Source organism: Dromiciops gliroides, chromosome 2, assembly GCF_019393635.1.
Source record: "Dromiciops gliroides isolate mDroGli1 chromosome 2, mDroGli1.pri, whole genome shotgun sequence".
Lineage (NCBI taxonomy): Eukaryota > Metazoa > Chordata > Mammalia > Microbiotheria > Microbiotheriidae > Dromiciops > Dromiciops gliroides.
Window position 1 is genome coordinate 285,466,819 of NC_057862.1, and position 24,189 is coordinate 285,491,007.

The 24,189-nt window shown below is 38.6% G+C and overlaps 1 protein-coding gene and 1 long non-coding RNA gene across 3 annotated transcripts in view; one reads left to right on the forward strand and one right to left on the reverse strand.

The window, feature by feature from the left end:
* Positions 1–202: 202 nt before the first annotated feature.
* LOC122744132 lies at positions 203–6,057 on the reverse strand. Its single transcript, XR_006355052.1, has 3 exons — positions 5,937–6,057; positions 725–831; positions 203–423 (listed from the first exon to the last, which is right to left on the reverse strand). It is a non-coding gene; the product is annotated as an uncharacterized LOC122744132 (long non-coding RNA).
* Positions 6,058–7,979: 1,922 nt separating this feature from the next.
* DLGAP5 (DLG associated protein 5) overlaps positions 7,980–24,189 on the forward strand; it is a 34,264-nt gene continuing 18,054 nt past the window's right edge. Inside the window, exons 1-5 of one of the 2 annotated variants that reach the window (XM_043986434.1) lie at positions 7,980–8,101; positions 17,635–17,901; positions 19,092–19,303; positions 20,733–20,795; positions 24,006–24,102. In XM_043986434.1, coding sequence (XP_043842369.1) covers positions 17,667–17,901; positions 19,092–19,303; positions 20,733–20,795; positions 24,006–24,102 — 607 coding nt within the window. In that variant the 5' untranslated portion in view covers positions 7,980–8,101; positions 17,635–17,666. The remainder of the gene's footprint in view (positions 8,102–17,634; positions 17,902–19,091; positions 19,304–20,732; positions 20,796–24,005; positions 24,103–24,189) is intronic. The other variant, XM_043986435.1, reaches the window with a different exon arrangement.

Genomic DNA, 24,189 nt, shown 5'->3' on the forward strand with positions numbered 1-24,189 from the left:
ACAGTGGATTAGCATCCCAGCTTTCCTACAAACCCGCCAACATTCAATATTTTCCTTTTTTGTTATATTTGCCAGCTGAGTTTACATTTAGTTCACCAATTATATACATGGCACTCTTCTAAGAGGAGGCTCAAAGACAAAAACAAAAAACAGTCCCAACCTTCAAGAAGTTTACATTCTTTTGTGAATGAAACAGCAGAAGAGACTAGTTCACAACCAAGGATCAGTCACACTACCCCGCCTAAGGAAATAAAAGCAATTATTGAGGCCTGAAAATAAAGGGCTATACTGAGATTCTGAGGGCAAGAGGGAGACCTTGAATTTTATACTCCCTTTCTCATTTCTTACCTCTGACAATCTCCTACTGCAATCTTTGATGAAAATGTGGTCTTCTTGAGTGGATTCAGAGAAACCTTGGAAGACCTGAATGAACTTATGCAAAGTGAAGTAGTGTAAGGGCCAAATTTAGTAATAATAAGAGTTAATTGGGTATTGAAGTAAGAAAAGAAACAGCCTCTTTCAAAAACAACACAGGTTTATTAATGGGAACAAGTTTAACACTATCTGAATCACACAAGTGATATTAATAGAACTAGAAACAATGTATAAACAATGTATAAATCTCTGGGGTAAAAAAAAACCAACAACCCAGGTACCCAAACCTGCCTCCAGCCCAGCTAGCTCAAAAAAGCTAGCTCTGCCTAAAAAACAAAAACTCACTCACCACCCCCAAAATCTGTAGCTCTAGTCTCTTCTGTTTTGGTCCAAAGGTCAAACACCCAAAGCTCCTCTGAAATGTCTACCTTCCTCCCCTATTTCCTTCAGAACCATCTGTAAAGAATTAATTGTTATTTGAGGTTTTTATGCCTCAATGCACACTGGCCTGGGGCCTTGCAAACTGCACAGTGCTCCACCCACTGGTTGTAGCCATTGCCATGGCGCTGGCACCTCACGTCATCACCACTTGCTGATGCCTACATGGGCCTGGCAAAATTATAATGATTGGAAGCCTAGTGAGAGCAGTCATGTGACTGTCAGAGCGGCCATCCAATTGACTGGGGGCTGTGAGGTTTCTGGGATTGGGGGAGGAGAATTCACCATTCTAGCTGGATGCTGGAAGGCAACAGGAGCTCTGCTGTGTATTCTCAGCTGATTCCTGGGTGGTGGTATTTCTTCAGGTTGTATAATTTTCCTTTCCCCATTTTATTTCCTTTCCCTTGATCCTACTGATGTTGTTTGTGTTGGGTTTTTTTAAGTTCATTCCTGTTAAAATAAATCCTATTCTGTTTTGAGGGAGGCTGCTGGTCTCCTTCCTTGCCCCAATATTGCAGCAAGCCACTTAGCTAACACTTCCCAATTAAAAATTGGTCCCCGGGGGCAGCTAGGTGGCTCAGTGGATAGAGCACCGGCCCTGGATTCAGGAGGACCTGAGTTCAAATCCGGCCTCAAACACTTAACACTTACTAGCTGTGTGACTCTGGGCAAGTCACTTAACCCCAATTGCCTCACTAAAAAAAAAAAAAAATTGGTCCCCACACCTCTCTAACTAACTGCCTTTTCACTGAATCCCTAACCCCTCTAACTGAAATTCACTGTATCTCTAACTGAAACTAACTGAAACTCCCACAGGAAGGTGTGAGATTTAAAATTGGATATTAGATCATAAATCTCCCCTACTTAACCTTTCCCTTAATTTATCTCCCAGACTAGTAAATGGAAGAAGCTTCTGGTTTTCTAGTTAGAGCTTTTATTCTATGGTAGTCACAAGGTGATGTTGATTAGAAGGATAGGAAAGTAGAAATACAATACAAATTGTCTTAAGTCTAGGCTTAGTCTATATTCCGTATAAAACTCACCAAAACCCAAGGCTACCTTTGGGGAGAGAGAGAGAGAGACCGAGTCAAGCGCGTGCTGTTAACCGAGAGCCGGGCCGAGTCGAACTCCAGTCAGTGTCTGTCTGTGCAGCGCAGCCAGGAGACCAGCGGAGCAGGAAAAAAAAGCCCCACTTCTGTTCTCTCCTTGCCTTTTAAGCTCGCACCCCGAAAGTTGAGTACTCAGCAGACAATCTGGCGTGCGTAGCAGGCAGACTGGTGTGCATAGCTCATGCTGTTGGTCTCCTCCCCAAAAGGGTGGTCCTAAAAAAAACTGGCGTCTCTCCATTATCTAACCAACTGTTAAAACTTTTTACCACAAAGGGGAGTGTCGGTTCTTAGCCATGCTGAGTCTCCAATTGGCTCAGCACACCCACATGGACTATCCCCATTATAATCTAACCAGCCCTATGGGCCTGGGAAAGCTATTAGAGGGAGGCTTTTGAAACAACGTTTCAATAAATGTTCCCTGTGGTCAGAGCTCCTCTTGTTTGTTCAATTATCTCTCAAAACAAAACACCTATTGTGAGAAAATGGGTAGTTGTCTCCTCTCAATGTGGATGTAACAGTCAATCATACTCCTCCTGACCTGGTCTCAGATCCCCTCTTCCCTCTCAGGCTAACAAAATCACATGGCTCAAGGAGCCCTGGTCTCAAAAAGGTCTGATCTGGAGTTGTGTCCATATAGGGAAGTATAAGGTCCACTCCTGAGTTATGCCCATATAGGGAAGAGGGGTAGGAATAGTGCCTTCCAATTAGCTAGTTTTTGTGCATAGATTGTAACCCTTGAATAATCAGACCAATGATGAAAAAGGGGAGGGTCCATTCGCATTATGGACTAGGGTATAAAACAGGGCCTGCAAGCCCCCTTTCTTTGCACCCACTAGCTGCACACTAGGGTGCCTCCTTCTCAGGAAAAAGAAATAAAAGAGCCTTTGTCACATCACTGCTGAGTTCCTGAGAATTATTGAGAAGAGGATTGATTTTCCCATCACCTCTATCTTCTCTCAGGCTTTTCTTTTAGTCTGACCATAATAAAGCAAAGATAGTATTATGAAAACCCCAAATTACAATTAATTCCTTACAGTAGGCAGAAGCAGGAAAACAATTTAAACAATAGCCACAAGATTTAAGAGAAATCAATTTTTAAATACTTAACTCTTAACAATGCAGTGATGGGTCATACTTCCAGAAGACTGATGATGAAACATGCTTCTACCTACTACCAGAAGAGTCAGACTATTTGCAGAATTAGACATATTCTTTATAACAAATTAACACATTGCATTTCAAAAAATAATTTCTCGGGGAGAGGAAGGGAAATAGAAATGGAAAAAAAAGTGTCAATGGAACATTTGAAAATACACAGAATAGAGAAGTTCAAGAAAGAGACCAGGTGGGGCGGCTAGGTGGCGCAGTGGATAGAGCACCGGCCCTGGAGTCAGGAGTACCTGAGCTCAAATCCGGCCTCAAGCCACTTAACACTTACTAGCTGTGTGACCCTGGGCAAGTCACTTAACCCCAATTGCCTCACTTTAAAAAAAAAAAAAAGAAAGAGACCAGGATCTGTTGAAGAATACTGCATATACTATGAAAACAAATTGTAAATGATATCCAATTTCTATTCTATAGATACAGAAATATTCTCTTTTGTAAGTTCCCCAAGTTCAAAATAAAATTTAATTAAAAAAAGAAAAAGAGAATACTGTCGTGGTCCAAGCCAACCAATTTACATGTATCCTTAATCCCATTCCCTCTCATCTTCTCCAGCAATTCAATCCTAGTCATCCTCTCTTTAATTTTGTCTTTCCAAATGCACTGGTTTCTTCTCTCCTGCCTATAAATACACCCAATTCTCTACACATTAACACCTTAAAATCATTAGATCCTACTGTCTTTGTTATCTATTATAACATATTTCCCCCCTGCTACTCAAATAAAATGAGAAACGCCCTATAACTCAGTATCTTCACTTCCTGCCCTCTCAAGTGAGACTGATGACTTTGCACACAGCCCTGCCTCACTTAAATCCAATGCACTTGCAAGTCAAGATACCACCCTCCTGATGTCTTGAGTATGAGGACAATCTGTGAGTAGCAGTAGCTGCCCCACTTGGGGAACTAACTGGCCAGTTCCAGTTGGGCAATACTCCTATTTCCTTCCTTCTAACTTTCTCTCTCTTCTTTCCACATGGGGAGTCATACTCTTACATGTGGGTTCTCTGTCCAGAGGAATATAAATTTTGATTGTTTAAATCTCACAAGTTATCTTGGGGCTTAGGGGCTATATTTTTTTCCTTCCCTATTCATTCCATCATCCCCCTCCCCAAACGCTGTTACTCAACTCTTTTGGCTCATGTAGTTTTCATTTATGATTTCTTGAAATAAAGCTCTGGAAAACCAGGCTTTGATAAAACCCATTGGGATACAAATGTGATGGGGGTGGGCAGTGATGGAGATGGGACCCTGTGCTTTGAGATGAGACCCCGTGCTTTTCACCAGTTAGCAAATATTACAAAGTAGAATGAAGAAAAGTACCAGTCTTGTGCTTTTCACCAAGTTGATACATACATACATACATACATACATACCAGTCTCTTCATTTCCTGTGCCCTCCAGCCAGCTGATAAGAGCTTTTCCAACATTTCAAAGTCTGTCCCAAGAATGGAAGGAGGAAATTTCCTAGACCCTCAATAAATCTGGCAACGTTGATCCCTGTTATTGCTATTCCATTGCCCTGGCTACACTCTGTATCTTCCTCAAATAAACATTTTCATGCCTTCAGAGTCTGGAGTCTGAGCTTCCAATTCTTTAGAACCTACTAGCTGATTAGCAAATAATAGGTCAGGGCAAGCCTCACTTGCTCATTGTTTGGGTTTTGATGGCTCAGAGGGAGTGTAAATAGCAATTGTTTCTATTCTGGCCAGAAATTCTGAAGGTCTTGCCCTCCCAGATGGATTCTTTTGAGAAGGCAAATAGGTCATCTTTTGCCTCAATTCTTGTCTAGCCTTTAATCACTGAATGGTTGTTGCCTCAGACAAACTAAGACCTGTGAAAGTCCTTAACATAAAAAGGGCAAGGTTTCCCATTGTAGGCAGAGCCATTTCCAGTAGTCCTGGTCTATGTTTTACCACTGGACACCAAATTACTCTGGAGGAGATAGTGAAGCTGATGACTTTACACAGCAGTTCCTCACTTACATCCACTTGCAAGTCAAGACATCACCTCCTCAGTGTCATTGGTCTTTTTTGAGAACAAAGGCCCAACAACAATCCTCTCACTCTTCTAAACCAATTGCTGACTTCCAAACTCATTATTCAACAAATTATTTCCCAAGTTACCAATGATCTCTTGATTGCTAAACTTAGCAGCTGTTTCTCAGTCCTTATCTGTCTTGACCTTTCTGTGGCATGACACTGACCCACTCCTGGATACTCTCCCTTCTTTGGGTTTCCATGAGATGTTCACTGCTCTGGTCTGATCATTTTGTATTCTTTCATTTATACCTGTCCATTGTGTCCCCAAAGGCTCTTCATTAATGTGTATACACATATACACATATACATGTGTATACATACATTGATACCTGTATACCCAAATGTATATGTAATGTACAGATATGGCAAATAGAACATGAGTAGGAAAGAAGTCTGGGTTGCCTTTGAAAAACTGCCAAGTTCTTTAAAGATTCCTAATTCTTCCCTGAAACAGAATATTCTTCTGCTGGTATTTTATAGCTTTGAGTTATTATATACCATAGTCCCCCAAGAATTGAAATTAAGGATTAAAAGACAACAGAGAAGTGAAGGGGCTGCAACTCATACCAAACAGAGAATTATGAACGAGAAATGGAATAAAAGATATAATCAAAGAAATGTATGAACAAAGAAGATGGGCTAGTCAAATGGTGAACATATATAAGCTCCACTGGTTATCTTTGTAATGTCAAGATAAAGCGAGGAAGATCCAAGCACCTTCAGTAGACCCTGTGATGAACTTACAGGACAAAAACAAAAGTCCAGAAGACAGGTTGGCATGGATATATGTCACTGTTGGGAATACTTACAGATCCATTTGAGTGTACTAAGTGAAGAGCTATTGGCCCAGTCTGTGTGGAGCTTCAAAACTAGTCTGCATGGAGCTTTAGGCAAAACCAAGTATGCTTCAATAGGAGATAGAAATGGTCCTGAATAAAACAGATGGAAAAGCAGCCAGTTTAGACCAAATATGCATAGAGATCTCTGCTGGAGACTATAAGTATGGCCATGTTGAGGGATCGATTTACAGAATATCTAAGAAACTGGAGGGTACTAAAAGCATGACAGAAAATCTGGGATATTATTGATACATATATAGCACAATTTATCCAATCATTTCCAAATCAATGGGTACCCACTTTGTTTCCAGGTTTTTCTACCACCAAAAAAGGTTGAATTTTGGCATATGTAGTACTCTTCTATCTTCCACTTGGGGTATGTGACTATGTGGAATAGCTGAGTTAAAGAGTTGAACGATTGTCATTTTTCTTGCATAGTTCAAAACTTTTCCAGGAAAGCTAAATCAACGCACAGCTCCACTACATTTTATAAGTTTATAAATAGCTGACTTCCCACAGCTCCTCCAATATTGTATATTTATTAGATAAGCAATGTGGATAGAGAACAAACAGGGCTCAAAGGCAAAAAGATCTTGGTTCAAGCGCTGCTTCTTACACATAATAGCTGTATGACCTTAGGCAAGACACTTAAGAGTTGCCTGGGCACTTAGATACTAAGTAGCAAACAAGATGCAGACCAGTAAGGATAGTGAGAGTCCCCTGTACCAAGAAAAAACATAAGTTCAGTGTCAGAACCTAGTCCTAGATAGAGATCCGGTCTCTTTAGCCAGGAAAGATGAGTTTTAGTCTGGCCCCTGATACAGACCAGCTTTGACTTCTAAATCCTACTTAACCTTCATGAGTTGATATAAATCATGGGTCCAATCACCCTAGTTCATTTGATAGGCCTTAGCATCAAAGCTCAGTTGTTTTAACACACACACCCCTATATGTGTAAGTATTTATATATGTATATATATGTACATATATATGAGTGTTTATATGTATATTATTTAATTATGAGTAGTAGTAACTTGGAACACTTTTCATAGGTTGGTGATACTTAACAGGTTTTAATCTGCAAACTCTTCACAGCAAATTTTTTTTTAAAGTCTACATGTACTTATTAACCCTATACACTATGTGCCAAGCACTCCCTAAGTGCTGGAAACACTATTTAATAGCTGGAAAGCTTGTTTATCCGCAAACCAACTGTAACCCCAAACCACTAGTCCTAATAACAGAGAGCATTTCAGTAGCGCTTCTAGATCCTAGATCTGCAAAGCGCTTTCCACGCTCCGTCTTTTGCTCAGGACAACAAGCGTGCGAGGTGAGCGGGCAGGCCGGCGGTACTCCGAGGACCCCTCGTTTTAGCCCCAAGCCCGCTCGCCGAATCCTTCCTTCGTCCTACTCCGGGGAGAGAACTCCGAGCCACGCGAATGGGAAGTCTCCTTGGGCAGCTCAGCTTGCCCCACAAACTTGCTCCAGAATCTTTCCCGGGAGCACCCATCACGCTGGTTTATAAAACGAGGAGGCAATCGCGCTTCTTTCCGTAAGTGGGCAGAGCAAACCGAAAACACCCTCCCGCCCAGAACCAAGCGGAAGAGCGGAAACCTCCCTTACGCCCCGCCCACTAGGCTGCAGCTCTCCGAAAGAGGCTGGGGGAAGGGAGATGACAGGTCTGCGGACAGCCGGCATTCCCCAAATTCCAATGTCTTTTCCCTGTGGGCCAAACAACAACAGCAACACGGTTATACAAGCAACGGGAAAGATGGCGGAAGTCTCTCGAGCCCCAAACACCTCCGCAGTCTGCCGATGGAGCCCCACAGAAAACAACTACAACTACCAACCTTTTCCTCTACTGCCCCTCCCAGCACCCCCGTTCTTTCCCTTGTTTCCGGCTTTCAACCAATCCGGAAGGCTCCCTGAACTGACCAATCAGGAAGCTTCCTTCAGAGCTCCACCAATAATAAGCTAGAGGCGGGAAATTTAAGCGTACCGGAGGTGGACGGACTGACTTCATTTTGAAAACTGGGAGCTTCCGGTTTGGGGGGGAAAAGCGGTGTTTTTAGCTTTTTATTTTGATAGTTTTCCCAGATCCATTTTTTTTTTGGATAGGAAAGTCTATTTCGCAGGTAAGTCTGTTCGGAGGGGTTGGTTGGGGGAGGGAAAAGAACGGGGGGAGTGGTATGTGTGGGGCGGGGGAGGATCCCGTCGGTGCCTCTGCCTCTGGAGAGGGGCAGTTTGTGTCACTGGGGAGAAGTGGCTCCGCCTCTGTGCCCCTGGGTCTTGCTCAGAGGGTCCCTTCGCCTGGGCTTGACGTTTGTAGAGAAAAGAAAAACTGAGTAAATTACTTTTTAGCTTCTGAATAGTGGGTAGAGAGAGTGTGTGTGGCGTCTACAGGTGCACAGAGAGCTGCCTCGGACGTCAGCGAGCCCCTTGGGCTCAAGTCTTCTGACAAAAACTCCCACGCTGGCCGAGTGACTGGGCAAATTAATGAACTTCTAGGTATTCTAAACTATTCTCTAAGGCTATACACTCAGGAGATGGTGTCGATCACCACTGTTAGAGGGAGTTTCTTTATCTGGAAGTTCCTTATACCTTTAGAATCACAAGTCTTGTCCCTATCCATTTTTTTGTTTGTTTTTCAGTCTTTTCAGTCATGTCCGACTTTCCGTGACCCCATTCGGGGTTTTCTTGGCAGATACTGGAGTGGTTTGCCATTTCCTTCTCCAGCTTATTTTTTCCGATGAAACTGAGGCAAACAGGGTTAAGTGACTTGCCCAGGGTCACACTGCCAGTGTCTGAGACTGAATTTTAATCCAGGTCTTCCTGACTCCAAGCCAGGCGTTGCTTTCCTCCTGGTCCCCTAACTGCCCTCTATCAAATTTAACACACTATAATTCTAATGGTATTTAAGCCAGGTCTAACAGTGCTAGGTGGCGCAGTGGATGGAGCACGGGGCATGAAGTCAGGAAGACTCATCTTTCTGATTTCAATTGTGGCCTCTGACATCGTGACCTTGGGCAAGTCACAACTCTGCCTCAGTTCCTCATTATATAAAATAAGACACATTGGAGAAGAAAGTGACAAACCACTCCAGTACCTTTGTCAAGAAAACAAAAGTCTGTGGGTTCATGAAAGTCTGACGGACTGAACAACAGGTATTCTAAAGGTGTACAGCATATGAATTTCATTTTCTCCATTTAAATGATTTTCTTTATTTTGTTCCTTTTTTGGAATCACTTATTCTTACTTTCTCACCAAACCCTTCCCCCCCCAAAGGGAAGGAAACTTTGCCTTATAGTATGAGTAGAGTCATTTAAAACATTTGTCAAATACAACCACTTTTTGTGTCTCCTTTTGCATCTCTAGCCCATTCACTATGTGCCAAATCAGTCTTCTGGAGTCATTTCACTCAATGATTATAATTCATAAGTCTTTACTGGTTTTTCTTTACAATGTTATCGATATATAAGTAGCTCACTCCTCAGTTTGTCTGAATCTTTTTCTCCTGTCTTAACTGTGTAATAACATTTTAAAAATTTATTCAATGATTTTCCAATTGGGCACCCACTCTGTTGTTAGTTCTTTGCTACAACAAAAAATAATGCTACAAATATTTTTTATAAACATGGGTTTGGGTATAAGCCTAGTAGTTGTATCTGGGTATGCATAGGTTAGTGACTTTTGGGGTACAGTTCCAAAAGATTGGATCACTTCACAGCTCCACTAGCAGTGTATTAGTGTGCCTGTAGGCTCATAGCTCTGTCAGCTCCAATACAGATAAAGCTAGTGCTTGGTTATAGATAGATGCTATCTACCATATTGAGGAATGCTTCATTCCTGTATTTTCTTAATGTGTTTAATATGACAAATTGCCATTTTACTTAAAAAGCATTATCTTCATTTGTTGATAGAAGAATATAATTTTTGTTAATGATGTTTGCTATGTTTATAATTTTCTAATGTTGAACCAACCCTATATACCTTGTATAAATCTAGCCTAGATTTTTCCCCCCTCAAAAATAATTTTATTTGTTACTGATTTAAAAACCCTCTTCTCCCAAAAACCCCTGCAATCCTTATAAGAAGTAATCACAGCCAAGGGAATAATCGTACCCATTTGCTAAGACAAATGTCTCATTCTGTTCCTTAATTTCATTATCTATCAGGACAACTTTTTTTTTTTTTTTTTGGTGAGGCAATTGGAGTTAATTGACTTGCCCAGGGTCACACAACTACTAAGTGTTAAGTGTCTGAGGCCGGATTTGAACTCAGGTCCTCCTGAATCCAGGGTCGGTGCTGTATCCACTGTGCCACCTAGCTGCCCCTATCAGGACTTCTTAATATGTGGGTAGTATCAGATCTCTAGAGTCTTAGTTGGATATTGCACTGATCGTGGTTCTTAAGTCTTTTGTTTTCTTTTCTTAAATAGTATTTTATTTTTCCCCCAATTACATGTAAAGACAGTTTTCAACATTAATTTTTGTAGGATATTGAGTTTCAAATTCCTTTGTCTTCTTATTTGCCAGTGGTATCACCCTTTATGTGTAAATCATGTACCCATTCTGACTTTACTTTAGTATATGGTATAAGATGTTGGTATATGCCTAGTTTCTGCCAGGTTTTTAAGTCTTTCAAAGTTTTACAGTATTGTCAATTAATTGTTCTTGAACTATTCCTTGAAAATAGCCCCTTTCTTCCACCACATTGCATATACTGTCATTTGTTCCAAACTATTCCCCAATTGATGATTACCCATTTTATTTCTAATTCTTTGCTACCACACAAAAAGTTGCTATAAACTATTTTGTACATAGAATATTTTCCCCATTTAACTCCTGCGAATATAGGCTTATCACTGCTATTGCTAGGTCAAAGAGTATGTCTAGCAACTTTTGGGACCTACTTGCAAAAATGCTTTCCAGAATGCCTAGACCAATTCACCACTCCACCATTGTATGTGTTTTCCTGCAACCCCTCCCACAATTGCCATTTTCTGTTTTTTACATCTTTATCATTGATCTCACTGTGAAGTAAAACCTCAGGGCTATTTTAATTTGTATTTCTCTATTTGTGATTTGGAGCATTTTTTCATGGCAGTTGATTATTTGATTTCTTCCATTGAGAATTGCTCAATTGAATTTCTTTGACCATTTATTTTTTGTAAATTACTGTCATTCCTATACATTTTAATCAATTTCTTGGATATCTTGAATATCAGAGCTTTATCACAGAAACTTGCTACAAAGGAATTTTTCCCTAGTTAATTATTTGCTTTTTAATTTGATTTTGTTTATGCAAAAACTTCAATTTCAAGTAACAAAAACTGATATCCATGACCTCTTATCCTGTTCATAGTTACAAAAGTTATCTCTTTCCCTATTTTCTTTATCTTTCCCTAATTTCTTTATTGTATGATCTTTTATATGAAGGTCGTGGTCCATTTGAACTAATTATGTCCATTGTACTAAATATGAGATTTTGTACTAAATCTAATTTGTCCTAGACTGCTTTCCTATTTTTGTCAAATAGTGAGACTCACCCCCAAGTACTTGCAGTCTTTGGTTTATCAAACAGTGTATTTCAATATATTCTTTTACTTCTGTGTTATAGACCTAATCTGTACTGTTAAATAATGATGGTGATAATATACATCCTTGCATTATCCCTGATTTTACCTTTACTGAAAGGACCTATAGTTTGTCCCCATTACATGTAAGGCTGACTATTGGTTTTAGATAGATACTATTTAACACATAAGGGAAGGACCATTTATTCCTACACTTAGTGGTTTGGTTCTTTTAAAATAACAAATGTATGTTGAGTTTTATCAAAAAGCTTTTTCTGCATCTATTATAACTATGTAGTTGTTATAATCTCTTTGCTAATGTTTTATTTAAAAAATTTGTGTTGATGATCTTTGACTATTGGTCTCTTGTTTTGTTCTTCTAGTTTGTTTCTCCCTGCTTTGTTTAAATACTGTATGTCATAGAAGTAATTTGTTAGTACATGTATTCCTTCTGTTCCCTTTTTTTTTTTCAAAGAGCTTATGTAGTGTTGGAATTAATTTTGACTTGAGTGTTTGAGAATGAATATTCATTAATAAATTAATCTGGTCCTGACTGGGTTTTCCTCCCTACTTTGGGAGTTCATTTATGGAATATCCAATTTCTTTTTCTGATTTTGGGTTATGCGTTTTTTCTGTTTTGTTAATTGGGATTTTTTTCTACGTTTATAACTGTTTACCTATTTCACTTAGATATTCACTTTGGCAAGTTGGCATCTAATTGAACAAAACTTTGAAATTATTTCCTTTATATATTGTGATTATTACTTTTTTCAGTTTGGCTATTGGCAATTTAGTTTTCTTTTTAATCAGTCTGCTTAATACTCTATCTTTTTTTACCTCCTAAAACCAGTTTCTTGTTTTATATGTTAATTCAGTGGGGATTTTTTTTTTTTGCTTTCAACTTTGCTAGTCTCTTTTTATTTTCAGAATTTCTTTTCTTTCTTTCTTTTTTTTTTTTGTGAGGCAATTGGGGTTAAGTAACTTGCCCAGGGTCACACAGCTAGTAAGTGTCAAGTGTGAGGCTGGATTTGAACTCAGGTCCTCCTGACTCCAGGGCTGGTGCTTTAGCCACTGCACCACCTAGCTGCCCCTCTATTTTTGTTTTTAATTGGGAGGGAGGTTTTTTGTTTTATTTGTATACCCAGTTCATTAATCTTTTGTCTTTGTATGCCCAATTTATTAATCCGTTCTTCATCTCTTGTTGACAAAAGTATATAGAGATGTAAATTTTCCCCTCGGGACTTCTCTGACCATCTCAAAAGTTCTGGCTTGTTTTCTGTTGGTTTCTTTAATGAAAGTATCCATTATTTTTGTGATTCTTTCTTTGACCCACTGATTATTTTAGGCTATTTAGCCTTCATTTAAGTTTGAATCCTTGAAGAAGAATCCTTTGTTGTCTTGGGATATGTTTTGTGTGTGTGTGTGTGTGTGTGTGTGTGTCCCCGCATTTGTTTGTTGGTTTTGTTTTGGTTTTTATGCCCTTTTACATGGTTGAGTTTTGTAAAGATGCCATGCACAGCTGAAGAGAATTTTCCTTTTTAATCCCATTCAGTAATTGCCAGTGATGTAATAAGTGACTTTTTCTAAAATTCTATTGAGGTCCTTAATTTCATATGTCCATGGAGTCTTGAAGAATTGGATGCTACTGAATGACAACAAAATCTCTCCTGGTTTTCCTCCTACTTGTCTAACTGTTCCTTCTCAATCACTTTACTAGATGTTCCCCAAGGGTCTGTCCAGGACTTTCTGTTCTTCTCTGTCCATTTTCTTGATTAGGAATTTCATTAGTTCAGTTATCATAGCTATGCAGATCATTCTCTCATCTATTTACCCAGTCTCAATTTCTTTCCTGAGCTCCAGTGACATACAACCAACTGCCTTTTAAACATTTTGCACTAGATGTTGCATGAGCATCTCAAACTTAACGCATCCAAAAAACACACAAAACAAAACCCAGAATTCCTCTTTTCCCTTGAACTACCCCTCCTTCCCAACTTCTCCATTACTGTCCAGGGTGTAAGCACCCTTCCAGTCACCTAGGCTCACAACACTGGTTTCCTCCTTGATTCCTCACTGTCACTCATTCCACATATCCAGTCTGTTGCCAAGTCTTGTCATTTCTATCGTTATATTATCTCCTGTATGCATCCCCATTTCTCAACTCACATAGTGATGCCATCCTGATGTCTAGCTTAGATTATTACAGTAGCCTGTTGGTTGTCTTCCCTGCCCCAAGGATCTCCCTACTCCAGTCCATCCTCTACTCAGTTGGTAAAATGATCTCTGTAAAGCTCAAATCTGACCAGGTCAGGTGAGAGCTATAGAAGAAAAAATGGGAAAAGAATTCATAACTTGGTATAATAGGTATGAAACCTTGCGCAAGCAACAAACTCCCCTGAAAATTAGAATGGACCAAAGCTAACAACTACATGAAACAGAAAGAATTATTAAGACCAAGTCAGAAGACTGAAAAAAATGGAGAAAATGTAAGATCTCATAGCAAAAACAACTAATTTGTAAAAACAGATTGAGGAAAATAAAATTTAAGAATCATTGGATTTCTTGAAAGTTATGACCAAAAAAGAGCTTAGACATCAAGAAATCTTAAAAGAAAACTGCCCAGACCTCTTAGAACTAGAAGGCAAAGTGAAAGTAGGAAGTGTCTACCAGTCATCCCCTGAATGAAACCTCAAAAAAACTTCCATGAATGTTACGTCCAAAATCCATATTTTCCTGGTCTGGATATTGAAGACAGCCAGAGAGAATTCAAATTAACTGAGAAGTTAGTCAGGATCACACATGACTTAGCAGCTACCACACTAAAAGTAGGGGTTGGAATATGATGTTCCAGGAGGCAAAGGATATATATAGGTATATAGATATAGGCTCACAACCAAGAATAATTGATCCAGCAAAACTAGATTAATCGGGGGGGGGGGGGGCAGTATCTTTAATGAAATAGAGGACTTCCAAGCATTCCTGATTTAAAAAAAAAAAAAACTAGAGCTACAAAGAAACTTTGAAGGTAAAGTACAGAAGTCAGCAGAAACATAAAAAAGGTAAACATGAGCAAATATTTATAAGGGACTATGGATAAACTCATGAGAATGATACATATATCCACTCTGAATGATATCATCTTCAGGGTTTATAGAGGGAATCTAATTATACAGAAAGTCTGAGTGGTTCTATTATGTCTTGATGATCTTAAAAGAAAAAAGAAAAGAATACACTGGAGGAAAGAAGACTAGGGGAAATTATTTCACATAATTGTTAGAAGTTAGAAGACAAAGAAGAAGAGGTGGAAGCAGCAGAACTACTCAAAAAAAGGAAGAGTACACACACAGCTGGATCCAGAAATAAATTTCACTTAACAGGGAAGAAAAGGGGAGAGGGGGGAAAGAAGAAAGAGAAATTACACTGAGTGTAGATTAAGGTGGGGATTAGTCCTAAGGAAAACAAACTCTAAGGATGTACAAAAAATGTATATCTCTTTTTTTGTGATGTCAAATAATTGGAAACTGAAGGGTATACTCATCAAGAATGGCTGAGCAGGGGCAGCTAGGTAGCACAGTGGATAGAGCACCGGCCCTGGAGTCAGGAGTACCTGAGTTCAAATTCGGCCTCAGACACTTAACACTTACTAGCTGTGTGACCCTGGGCAAGTCATTTAACCCCAATTGCCTCACTAAAAACAAACAAACAAAAAAGAATGGCTGAGCAAATTATGGTATATAGATGTGATCAAATACTGTTGTCATAAGAAATGGTGAGGGGACAGCTAGGTGGCACAGTGGATAAAGCGCCGGTCCTGGATTCAGGAGTCCCTGAGTTCAAATCTGACCTCAGACACTTGACACATGCTAGCTGTGTGACCCTGGGCAAGTCACTTAACCCTCACTGCCCTGCAAAAAACAAACAAACAAACATAAGAAATGGTGAATGGAATAGTTTCAGAGAGACCTGGGAAGGCTTATATGAACTGATGTTGGCTGAAATGGACAGAACTAGGAGAATAGTTTATACAGTGACAACAATGTTGTAAAGACAAACAACTTTGAAAAACTTAGGAACTTTGATCAGTAAAATGATAACCATGATTCCTAGAAGACTCAGGATGAAACATGTTATCCACCTTGTGGTAGGCAGAAGACAGTGCAGAATGAGATGTTTCCTTTTACATGACCAACAAGGAAATTTGTTTTGTTTTACTATATATATATTTTATAACAGGTGTTTGGGTTTTCTTTTTCTTTTTTTTTTAAATTAATAAAGTATTTTATTTTTTTTTCCATTACATGTAAAAATAGTTCTCAACCTTTGTTTATACAAGCTTCACAATTTCAGATTTTTCTCCCTCCCCTCCCCTAGACAGCAGGTAATCTGATATAGGTTATATATATATATGCATAATAACATTAATCCTATTTCTGCATTAGTCATGTTATAAGAGAAAAAAATCAGAGCAATGATGGAAAACTTCAAAATAGAAAAAAAACAACAGCATCAAAAACAAAAGAAATAGTATGGTTCATTTAGCATCTATACTCCGCAGTTCTTTTTTTTTCCCCCTGGATTTGGAGATCCTCTTCCATCACAAGTTCCCTGGAACTCTTCTGTGCCATTGCATTGGTGAGAAGAATATAGTCCATCACAGTAGATCAACATTCAATGTTGATGTTACTGTGTACAATGTTCTTCTAGTTCTGCTCATCTCACTCATCATCAGCCCACGCAAGACCCTCCAGGTTTCTCTGAACTCCTCCTGCTCATAGTTTCTTATAGCACAATAGTATTCCATTGTATTCATATACCACAACTTGTCCAGCCATTCCCCGATTGATGGGCACCCCCTCAACTTCCAATTCTTTGCCACCACGTAAAGAGCAGCTATAAATATTTTTGTACATGTGGGTCCCTTTCCCCCTTCCATGATCTCTTTGGGAAAAAGACCCAAAAGTGGTATTGCTGGGTCAAAGGGTATGCACAGCTTTATCGCCCTTTGGGCATAATTCCAAATTGCTCTCCAGAATGGTTGGATCAGTTCACAGCTCCACCAACAATGGATTAGGGTTCCAATTTTCCCACAGCTTTTCCAACATTTATTATTTTCCTTTTTTGTCATTTTAGCCAATCTGATAGGTGTCAGGTGGTATTGGATTTTATTTTTCAATGAGGGGAGGGAGGAGGGAGGTCATAGCATGGCTCCTTACGTGCTTTTTCATATAATTCTACTTTAAATCTTCTGAAAGTAAGTTTCAGAGGATTTGTGTATGTATAGAGACTTGGGCTTTCATATTTATTAACCTCATTTTATTGTGGTCCAAAAGATCCCAATACAAGAAATTTTTGAAGCAATAAATATTGCTTACTTGGCAAAGGTAATTTGTAATGTCTGTTGGGAACCATGGCAGGAAAAAAGACCCTAATGCACAGAAGCACAGTAGAATGCTTTTATACAGCCAATTTTCCTTTTGCTTCAGATTCATGAGCTATTCTACCTAGTCAAGGAAGGCCTAGGCACCTAAACTGAGAGACTTAGTGCCAGGAAAAGAAGGAGAAGCCCTGTGTGTGTGTCTGTGTGTATGTGTGTGAAAGAGTTATTTGTTGTATTGTCAGTGGTTTACTACTCAGTTATGGATAATAGTAATTTGCAGTTCAGAGCTTGACCACCTTATTAGGATGACCAAGATTCAATAGAAAGATATTAGACCTTTTGGAAAAGCACCAAAAAACAAATAAACAAACAAAAACCCCAGTGAGCCCATTTGGCATTTCTTGAACCATAGATACCAAATACCTTAGTTGCCAACTGCCCCTTTGTCTCCCATATCTACTGTATTCCTTTTCCATTTTCCCAAGCTTGAGAAGCTTTAGAAATACAAACTTGTTCCCAGTATTGATTTGTTACTGCTTATTTTTTGTCAGTGATACTAACATACAAAGGACTTTTAAGCAAAAAAAAAACAACAACAAAAAACATATTGCTGTTGTTTGGGATGTACCAAAAGTATTGGGTGCTGTTAAATGTTTGGATAACATAAGATTATAGGCAACAAAATTTAGTTCTCAGTAATTTTTTTTTTAATCCAGGAACAAGCAGGGTTGCTTATTTTTGGAATAAGATGGCATCTTCATCAGTTGCTAATCGCTACAGAAGGGATGCAAGCACAGAAATGATAAGAACCAAAGTTGCTCGCCGGAAATCAATTACATGGAAGGAAAACAGATATAAGAAATATGAACAGAATAGACATTTTGGCTTAATAGATGTCAATACCACAAACTTAGAAGAGAGAAATCTTCCTTCACTAGATGAGACCGCTGAAAACATTCTGGAAAAGGACACTGTCAAGCCAAGTGAGTATAGCTTATTATAGCTGGAAAGTTGTTGGAAAGCTTCTTAAGGAATTGATCAAAAGGGTAATTGCCTCTTGTGGAGAAGGTAGAACTTCAAAGTATTATATCACTTTAACACTTTTGGGTGAAAAGTTTCTAAATATGGATGATGTAAAAAAGTAACAATAGCCACTAATTGCCTTACAGGAATTCAGTTCAATTCAACAAATGTTTATTAACCACCAATTAGATGCAATGTGCTGTAGATACAAAGATTTTTTAAATTATGCAGATGGAGAATTTGGTACCTAATATGATGTTCAAGAGATGGAAGAGTCAGTGATTTACTTTGAACTTTGGTGACTGGGAGGGTGGTGGTGCCATTAGTATGAATGAAAAATTTGGGTTTGTTTGGAGGGAGATAGAATGGAGGGTGATGATGAATTCCATTTGAGATATGTGGGATATTCCTGTGTAAATGGCCAGGTAATTGAAGATGCAGGGCTAACGTACCTAATCCCAGAGTTTGAATAAGAAGAAAGGGTTGCAAATATAAATTTGAATCATTAGTATTGAAGTGACATTTGATATGATGAGCCAGAATCAGTTCACTTGTGGAAAAGGGTGTGTGTGGGGGGGTGTGTGTAATTATATGTAATATACGAAAAGTATATGTAATACACACAGAAACACATTTAAAGAGAACAGAAGGCCAAGGACAAGGGCTTGGAAAATGTTACAGTTAGGTACCAAGAAGAAGAGAGGGAATGTAGAAGGGAATCAAAGACAAAATGGAATCGAGGAAGCATCATTTCAGGAAAGTTAAGGGAAGAGAGAACATCAAGAAGACTGCAACAGTGTCTGATAAGGAACTGAGAAAAGACCACTGAATTTGGAAAGGATAAGGCTATTTGAGCTATTTAAGAATGTGTTTTCAGTAAAATCATAAGGTAAACAGCCATATTGCAGTTTGTTAGATGGTGATCGTAATGGGTTAAACATCAAAACAAATTGAGAGGACAGTGAAATTGGGGATAGACAGAGCATGTTAGTACATTAGGAATAACCTTTCTGAAAGTGTGTAGGGAGAGATGACTTAAGATGCATAAGTGTACAAATTGGTCTCATACCAAGTCATGGTGTCTCATTTCAGTGGGGCTGGATAATCTTTTTAAGTATCTCACATGTTGTATTGCTTCTTTTGCCTTAAGAGTTAACTATTAGTAGTATACGCCAGATGCTGAGTAATCAACGAAAGGAGATGCTTCAGCAGTATAAGGAGAAAAAGCTGCTTCAGAAAATGAAAGAGCAGCGAGAGAGAGCCGGAGGAGGAGTATTTAAAGTAGGACTTTACAGACCTGACCCACCACAGTTTCTTAGACCTCCTCCAGGACAGAAAACAGTGAAACCTGAACCAAAGAAGGTAAACTGACACTAAACTGGATTAAAATGAGCTAACTGGCATCTTTGTACAAGCTTAAATAATGATATAATGATAATAAGACCTAACAATATAGTGCCTTAGGGTGTGAAGAATGCTTTGCAAATATCTCATTTGATCCTCACAACAACCCTGGGAGGTAGAGGCTATTATTATCCCCATTTTACAGATGAGAAAATTGTAGCAAATAGAGTTTAAGTGACTTGCCCAGGGTAACACAGCTATTAAGTGTCTGAGGCTGAATTTGAACTCAGGTTTTGCTACCTCCAAATCCAGTGCTCTATTCTCTGACACTGAACTACCTTTTTAATTTATTTATTTTTTTGCAGGGCAATGAGGGTTAAGTGACTTGCCCAGGGTAACAGAGCTAGTGTCAAGTGTTTGAACTCAGGTTCTCCTGACTCCAGGGCTTTATCCACAGCTGCCCCCTGAGCTACCTCTTAATGGTTTAAGTCCTCCTGATTTAAGGGCTTGTGCTCTATCCACTGTGTCACCTAGCTGATTTGTCTGTCTGTCATTAAGTGATTGTTGTGGGTAACTTACATTATATTACATTAATTACATTAAGTAATGACTGTAAGAGCTACTGGCAAGCTGAAGACTTAGGAGCTGAAAGAGTAAAAGTGTGTAGGGGTAGAGTATAAAAGGAAAGAGTTCTAGTGGTAGAGAAGAATGAGGCCAATAATTACTTTAGGTTTTCCTGAGAACACTTCTCCACCTGGGCTGCCAATCTTTTAAACAAATAAAACAAGCAAAACAAAAACTACTTTGCTCGATTAGCAGTAGTTTTTCCCTGGGATCTAAAAGGTAAGTGCTTCTTAAAAGTCTTTTGGGTTAAAGTTACTAGGAATTAATATAACAACAAAATTTAACTTTCAGGGGGAGAGCTCAGTGAGGTCGGGAATAAGGGGAGTAGAGTTCAAGAATTTTTGCAGCTCTGGTAGATAGGATAATACCAGTTTTGTATTTGCCTGAATTGGATGTTTGATCAAAGAAAGCCTCAGTGATATAGAATTTGTCAAGCTTATGTTTCCTTTTAACATGCTTACATTTACATAGTGATTCAGTTTCTGATCTTTGAGTGATAAGGAAAATGTAGAGCTTAAAACAGTCACACTAACCCCTTTCTCTTTATTTTAAGAAATAAGATGTAATTTGTGAACCTGCATTTAAAAACTTGGTCTTTAAAACCCCACAAATAAACAAAACACTACAGTAAAGCTGCTTAAATTTATTCAGGAAAGCAAGAACCGAAGTAGATAGAATCTCTTTTGCTCTCAATTTCATGGAATAGTATTGAAAAGATGGAGCATTTAAGTAAACATAAAGAAAGAAAGGGCCCAGAAGTACATCCCTTGACCATTTGATTTTTTTTTCTCTAAATTCTTTTATTTACTTGTGGGTGTTCTAGGCTATTCAGACCTCTTCACGGATCACAAGGTCAAAGGCCAAGGACCAAATGGAGCAGCCAAAGGTATTTTAATCAGTTTATCAAGTCTCTTTGTTGTCTTTTCAAAGAATCAATAGTAAATTTTCTGGGTTTTTCACACTTGTAGATTTTTAGTATTTGTAATGTTAATTCTATGAAATTTGTAGACCAGTTAGCCCTTCAAGTGCTTTCATAACAGACATTTGATCATGGCATATTGCCATACTAGTGATAAGTATTTGCAAAAAAGATCACCATGAAAATAACTGCAGCTTTTACACAATATCGGTTGCTAAGGTGCTGGAAAATTCTACAGAGAACTTGATAAGACCTATCAAATCCACATATATTCATACTTGTGACTTTAATGCAAAGGTAGAAAAAACTAAAGGTGGAAAGAAATATGTGTGAAAATATGGTTCATGAGAAAGAAACAAAAGAAGCTAAATACTTATAATTTATACTGAAGCCTCATGCCTCTATATCATGAACACTTTCTTTTTAAAAAATTCCTAAGTGCTATACATGGTGAGCATCCAATACAAGAAAGAGTAAAATTGACTACATTTCAACAGACTTGATATTGATATGGGAGTTATCTTTGAGTTAGCTGTCTTCATATAGTCTATCAGCTTCTCAAAATTGATAAGAACAAGATAAGAATTGGTTTTAAAAAAAGAATGAATAGAAAGGCTCTTATTAAGCTTTTACTGCATGTAAAATTCTGTGCTAAACAATTAGATTACAAGGAGAAAAGCAAGTAGATTTCAGTTAACTGAAAGTTGTAGAGAGATCTCACTGTACTTATTGTTGATTTCAAAAACATATTTAATTCCATAGAACAGAACTACCTTACAAGCTCTTATAGTAAGATTTCTTTCATCTCTACATCAAGATCATTCACAATTCCTTAAAAGTCATAACAGAAATCACCCTATTCAGTGACCCTCTAAAATCATCAGGTGAAGCATAAAACAGGGAAATGGATGCTGACCAGACATAATGGAGGCAATGAAGGGCAGAGTTCATGTCAAGAAGACATTTTCTGTGACTCATGATGAAAAAATGCTATCTACCTCCAGAAAGAGAACTGATGTTGAGATGAACCAATGAACTTTAAGTGTGAATTGAAGTATAATTTTCTCACTTTATTTTTCTTGCTTTTTGGGGGAAATATGGCTAATACGGAAATGTGTGATTGATTTCATATGGATAATTGATATATTGCTTGTTTCTGAGTGGGGAAAGGAGTGGGAGGGAGAGAGAGAATTTGGAACTCAAATTTTTTTTTTAAAGAACATTGAACATAAATAAATAAGAGTGTTAGAGAGAGGGGAAGAAAGGAAGAAACAGACAATTCCTGTGGATGGTGAGGTTCTTTAGATTCTTCTGCTCAAAACTGGCATTGTGATGATTACTTCAAGCCCTATAGAGCTTCTCTTGGTTTATAATCACTCAAAGGAATTTGGTCTGTCCATATGCACAGGAGAGACCAAGTGGACTAAGAATCAATTGCACAGCTTTCAACAGGCATTTTGATAGATAACCTTGCTCAGTAGTAAGTCTTTCTGGACTGACAATGAGCTGGGCTTAAGTTGAGAAGGAGGCAAGCAGAAATTACAAAACTCTTTCATTTGCCCCAGGCTTCCTGTGAAAGCAAAGGTCCATCCTTTTTATGCTCAAGTTTTACTGATGTTTCTCTGGCAGAACAGCACTAGGTTCCAAAGAACCAAAAATGAGTGTCATACAAAGGACAGTGGAGACAAATGGTGGGTGTTAGCAGTCTGCAAGATATAACTAATGAAGAACTGAAAAAGAATAGCAGTAAAAGCTGCCATGATAAAATTGTATCATGGGAAGAGAAGATGGGTTGGTCACATGAAAAGAGCCAGGGAAGAAAGATAGTGAGCCACAGTATCCACTGGTGCCATCATTATGATAGGAGAAAGTGAGGAAGGGCCTCCAGCACGGTGGGTGGATTTCCTCTGGTGAATTATTGGAACTACATAAACAAGTCACACTGGATGTATTATAATCTTGCATCACTAGAGATCAAGGAGCTCACAGATCCACTTGAATATTTCTTACAATGTTTCATTTGAGGTTCAAAAATAAGTCTGTTAGGAAGAATAGGTGGTGGTATCTTTATATTATTGATGAGGAAACTCGGACTTAAGAGTGAAGTGACTTGCCCAAGGTCATACAACTGGTAAGTAACAGATATGATACTAGAACTGGATCTTTTGATTTCTAGCCTGGTGTTCTTTACACTACATCATGAGATATGGAAATCTGATCTATAAATGAGCAATTTACCCTACAAGAAATTAACAGGACCAGGTAGATGGGCCTTCATCTTCATTTAACAATAGTTAAATGCATTGGGGTTATACTGTGGGCTGTAGAGGGGACACAAATATGCTTTGCTCCCTATTAAGGAACTTACCATCTAAGAGGGGACATGAAATATGTATTCAGTACCAGGAATGGTAGAAATAATGTTTACTGAAGGAAGAAGAGGTCACCTCTACCCAAACATAGTATGCGAGATGGGCCTTGAAGGACGAGTAGGCTTTTGACAGTTAGAAATGGAATGGGGAGAGAGGTTGTTCCAAGGTGATTGAAAAGCATGTTCAATAACATGGAGGTGGAAAGTGTAAGACATTTTCAGGGTGTGGCAAAATCCAGATTAGCTAAGGCTTAGAGTGTGTGTGCATATACATGAGAGTAGTGTGATGTAGGACTTGAAAGGTAGTCCAGATCCCTAGTGCAAACCCTGAAAGTGATAATCTATCACAAAACTCTAATGATGGCAGCCCCAAACAATTGGTCCTTCCTCATCCATTGTCTATTAAACTCTTACCCTCTTCTCCCTCTATCCTGATAATTCAGAGTTGATGATTCCCTTGCCTTTGTAGGTTCAATATAAGGAAAGGCTTTTTAAAAATTAGATGCAAAAGTAAAGTAGATTGCCTTAGGAGAGAATTGGTTCCCCTTTACTAAAGATTTTCAAGCAAATGCTGATTGATCACTTGTCGGGTATATTGTCAAAAGGATTCTTGTTGATGGATCACTTGGGCTAGTTGGTCTCTGAGATCCCTTCCTGCTCTGAGATTCTGTGATATTTATCCTTTCCCTTATTATCCTATGTCACTTTGGCCATTGTTGTCATTTATGTTTTATATGTTCAAGTCATCTGAGCCTATGCTAGTTTTTGTGGAAGAACTCAGTTTAGCACCTAATAATTTTTAATAGATCTATGTTGACCAGGTCAATAATGGGCACAAAATGGAAGCAGTTCAACTTGGCCAGAAGCCAACTTCTGAACACCATTCTAGCAAAGAAAGGAAAGGTATGAAGATTTTGGAACTATAATGTGTTGATGCTGCCACAAGAATAGCTTACTGTATTTGAAGTAGAATTTGATTTCAGTAAAAAG